This window comes from Pteropus alecto, unplaced genomic scaffold (assembly GCF_000325575.1).
Source record: "Pteropus alecto unplaced genomic scaffold, ASM32557v1 scaffold61, whole genome shotgun sequence".
Taxonomy (NCBI): domain Eukaryota; kingdom Metazoa; phylum Chordata; class Mammalia; order Chiroptera; family Pteropodidae; genus Pteropus; species Pteropus alecto.
The window spans coordinates 16,467,698-16,470,753 of record NW_006434835.1 but is presented as its reverse complement, the minus strand read 5'-3'; the positions used below and the strand labels follow the sequence as shown (position 1 = coordinate 16,470,753).

The 3,056-nt window shown below is 49.8% G+C and overlaps 2 protein-coding genes across 2 annotated transcripts in view; both read left to right on the top strand.

Moving 5' to 3' along the window:
* The window catches only part of PPM1G (protein phosphatase, Mg2+/Mn2+ dependent 1G), a 17,721-nt gene extending 15,231 nt beyond the window's left edge, over nt 1–2,490 (top strand). Inside the window, exons 6-10 of the mRNA XM_015588144.1 lie at nt 4–119; nt 435–669; nt 1,040–1,169; nt 1,466–1,568; nt 1,872–2,490. Coding sequence (XP_015443630.1) covers nt 4–119; nt 435–669; nt 1,040–1,169; nt 1,466–1,568; nt 1,872–2,078 — 791 coding nt within the window. The 3' untranslated portion in view covers nt 2,079–2,490. The remainder of the gene's footprint in view (nt 1–3; nt 120–434; nt 670–1,039; nt 1,170–1,465; nt 1,569–1,871) is intronic.
* A 367-nt stretch (nt 2,491–2,857) lies between these two features.
* ZNF513 (zinc finger protein 513) overlaps nt 2,858–3,056 on the top strand; it is a 4,071-nt gene continuing 3,872 nt past the window's right edge. The window contains exon 1 of the mRNA XM_025045662.1: nt 2,858–2,993. The gene's annotated coding sequence lies outside the window, so the exon portion shown is untranslated. The remainder of the gene's footprint in view (nt 2,994–3,056) is intronic.

Below are 3,056 nucleotides of genomic sequence, written 5' to 3'. Positions count from 1 at the left end.
AAGATGGCTACAGCAGTGAAGAGGCAGAGAATGAAGAAGATGAAGATGACACTGAGGAGGCTGAAGAGGATGAGGAAGAAGAGGAGATGATGGTGCCTGGAATGGAAGGCAAAGAAGAGGTGTGTGGGGAAGGGAAACAATGAATTTAGAAAAACCAAGAGACAGGTATGAATCCCCTGATTTTGATTTTGGGAGCGGGGATCCCCTTGTTATCTTAGTACTGAAGTCATGGTTATGGGGGTATTCTGCAAAGGGAACTAGGTCTTTTGGGTAGATATTTTTCAGAAAAGGGAAGGAGCAAGCTGTTGTCCTAGGAAAGATTAAAATCTGTGCTCCTTTTGTTGACACTCTCCTAGTCAGAGGAGAAAGCATGGGGAGCACTGATGAGGAGCTTGTGTCCAGAAGCTCCTATGATGCTTTTTCTTCCTCTTAAGCCTGGCTCTGACAGTGGTACAACAGCAGTGGTGGCTCTGATACGAGGAAAGCAGTTGATTGTAGCCAATGCAGGAGACTCTCGCTGTGTGGTATCTGAGGCTGGCAAAGCTTTAGACATGTCCTATGACCACAAACCAGAGGATGAAGTGGAGCTAGCACGCATCAAGAATGCTGGTGGCAAGGTCACCATGGACGGGCGAGTCAACGGGGGCCTCAACCTCTCCAGAGCCATTGGTAAGGGCCAGAAAACTATGGGAAAGATTTCTGGGGTCTTGTTCTCTATTTCAGACAATGTAGTGGCAAGCTTTAATCTTCATAGCCCTTGTATCTTTCTGAGTACTTTTCTATCTACTACCTCTGCACTTAAATGTCTCTATGAGATAGGTAAGATAAGTACTTCTGGATGATGAAAAAGACAGGTTAGTGACTTATATAAGGTTCAACAACCTAAAGTCAAGGCTGGAACTAGAAAAACTAGAACTCGGTGCCCTATTCCACTAGATTATGGAACTTTGTGAAGAAGGAATATGAATGGCAAGGCTTCAAACACAAGTCTATAGGAAGTGCCCAAACTACTCATCAACCAACTATTTCTTTATTTCAGGAGACCACTTCTACAAGAGAAACAAGAACTTGCCACCTGAGGAACAGATGATTTCAGCCCTTCCTGACATCAAAGTGCTGACTCTCACTGATGACCACGAATTCATGGTCATTGCCTGTGATGGCATTTGGTAAGCACTGGCAGAATGCCTTAAGTTTTCCTTTTTTTCTGCATCATTGCTTCTCATGTAGGCCTCTGAGCTGTGTTGGCTTAATCATTCCTCTAGGCTGCGTTCAGCACCTTTACTCAAGCTGCTCTAGGTTTAGAGCCTAGGCACACAGCTTGGTGTCAAGACTCCGAGCCTGAGGCAGAGCTAAGGACAATCTCTGTGGGTGTTCACATTGACCCAGGTTGTCGCCTCTGTCTGTACTCCTTTGCTCTGCCTTGGTGAGACTAAAGACAATTCTGACTATTGTTTTTGCCCAGGAATGTGATGAGCAGCCAGGAAGTTATAGACTTTATTCAATCAAAGATCAGCCAGCGTGATGAAAATGGGGAGCTTCGGTTATTGTCATCCATTGTGGAAGAGGTGAGTCCCAGGACAGAGGATAATGGGTGGTCTGCACAGACAAGCTTTACTCTAAGACCAGAGCCTGAGAGTATCGTTCATTAGTGACAGATGCCAAACCTCGACTAGAAAAGTTCCATCTTCCCTCATTTCTCGGCCTTATCCTTATGCCTCATGGACTAGCAAATGGGCTGTTTTGTGAAACCTGTTGCCTATTTCCCTCTTTCTGCCACCCTGTCTGGCAGGGCCAGCCCTCTAGTGGGACTTTAGTTTTCTAGATATGCGTTCAAACCCTGAAGCCGTGCTACCCCATTGTTTTTGTAGCTGCTGGATCAGTGCCTGGCACCAGACACTTCTGGGGATGGTACAGGGTGTGACAACATGACCTGCATCATCATTTGCTTCAAGCCCCGAAACACAGCAGAGCTTCAGCCAGAGAGTGGCAAGCGGAAACTGGAGGAGGTGCTTTCTACTGAGGGGGCTGAAGAAAATGGCAACAGTGACAACAAGAAGAAGGCCAAGCGGGACTAGCTGTTGTCCAGACCCCTGCCCACCGAGACTGTTTTCTGAGCCCTCTGGACCTGAGACTGAGTTTTGTCTTTTTCCTTTAGCCTTAGCAGTGGTTGTGAGGTGTGCAGGGGGAGCTGGGTTGCTTTACTCAGCCCATTCCAAAGAGGGCTCTCTCTCCACACAGCAACCCGGGAGCCTCTGCTGTCTTCCCCAGCCTCCTTCCTCCTTGCTCCTTGGGGCTCATCGCCGGTTCTGTGCCTGTGCTCTGTTGTGTTGGAGGGAAGGACTGGCGGTTCTGGTTTTTACTCTGTGAACTTTATTTAAGGACATTCTTTTTTATTGGCGGCTCCATGGCCCCGGCCGCTTGCACCTGCTCTCTGTTGTACACTTTCAATCAACACTTTTTCAGACTAAAGGCCAAAACCTAATTGTGCCCATTGTGTCCTTTTTTCTCCGCTGCCGTCCTGTCTGAGCCACCCAGGGTGCTGGGCCCCAGATTTGACTCAGCATCTACCTAGCCCCTACCTGTGCAGTTCGTGTGTGTGTGTGTGTGTGTGTGTGTGTGTGTGTGTGTGTCCGTGTCCCCCTTGGAATCGAGTGGAGGGGGGGCGGAGACCCGGGTATTATAACTCCCCAAGCTGCTGACAGGCTGGTCTGGCGTCGCGGCTCATCCTCACCCCCTGCTGGAGTCAGGAATGATTTCCTTGTTCCTCCAAGGAGGGGTCAGGACCGGCCGGGCGGTCCTTAAGAGGAAACCAGGGGCTGGGTTTCTGGCATCCACCCCAGCCGGTTTCTATCTGATTTGTGACTGGCTCGCTGCTTCCTTTCGTCACAATCACTTCCTGGTCACGCTGCGAAAGACTTGCCGCCTCTGATTTCTGCGGACTACGTGTCCCGTGTGGCTCTGCGGCAGCGGAAGCGGAAGCGAGTACGGAGGTACCAGCTGGTCGTAGGGGGGGTAGAGGGGCTCCATGAATGGACGCGGCGGCGGTGGCGGCG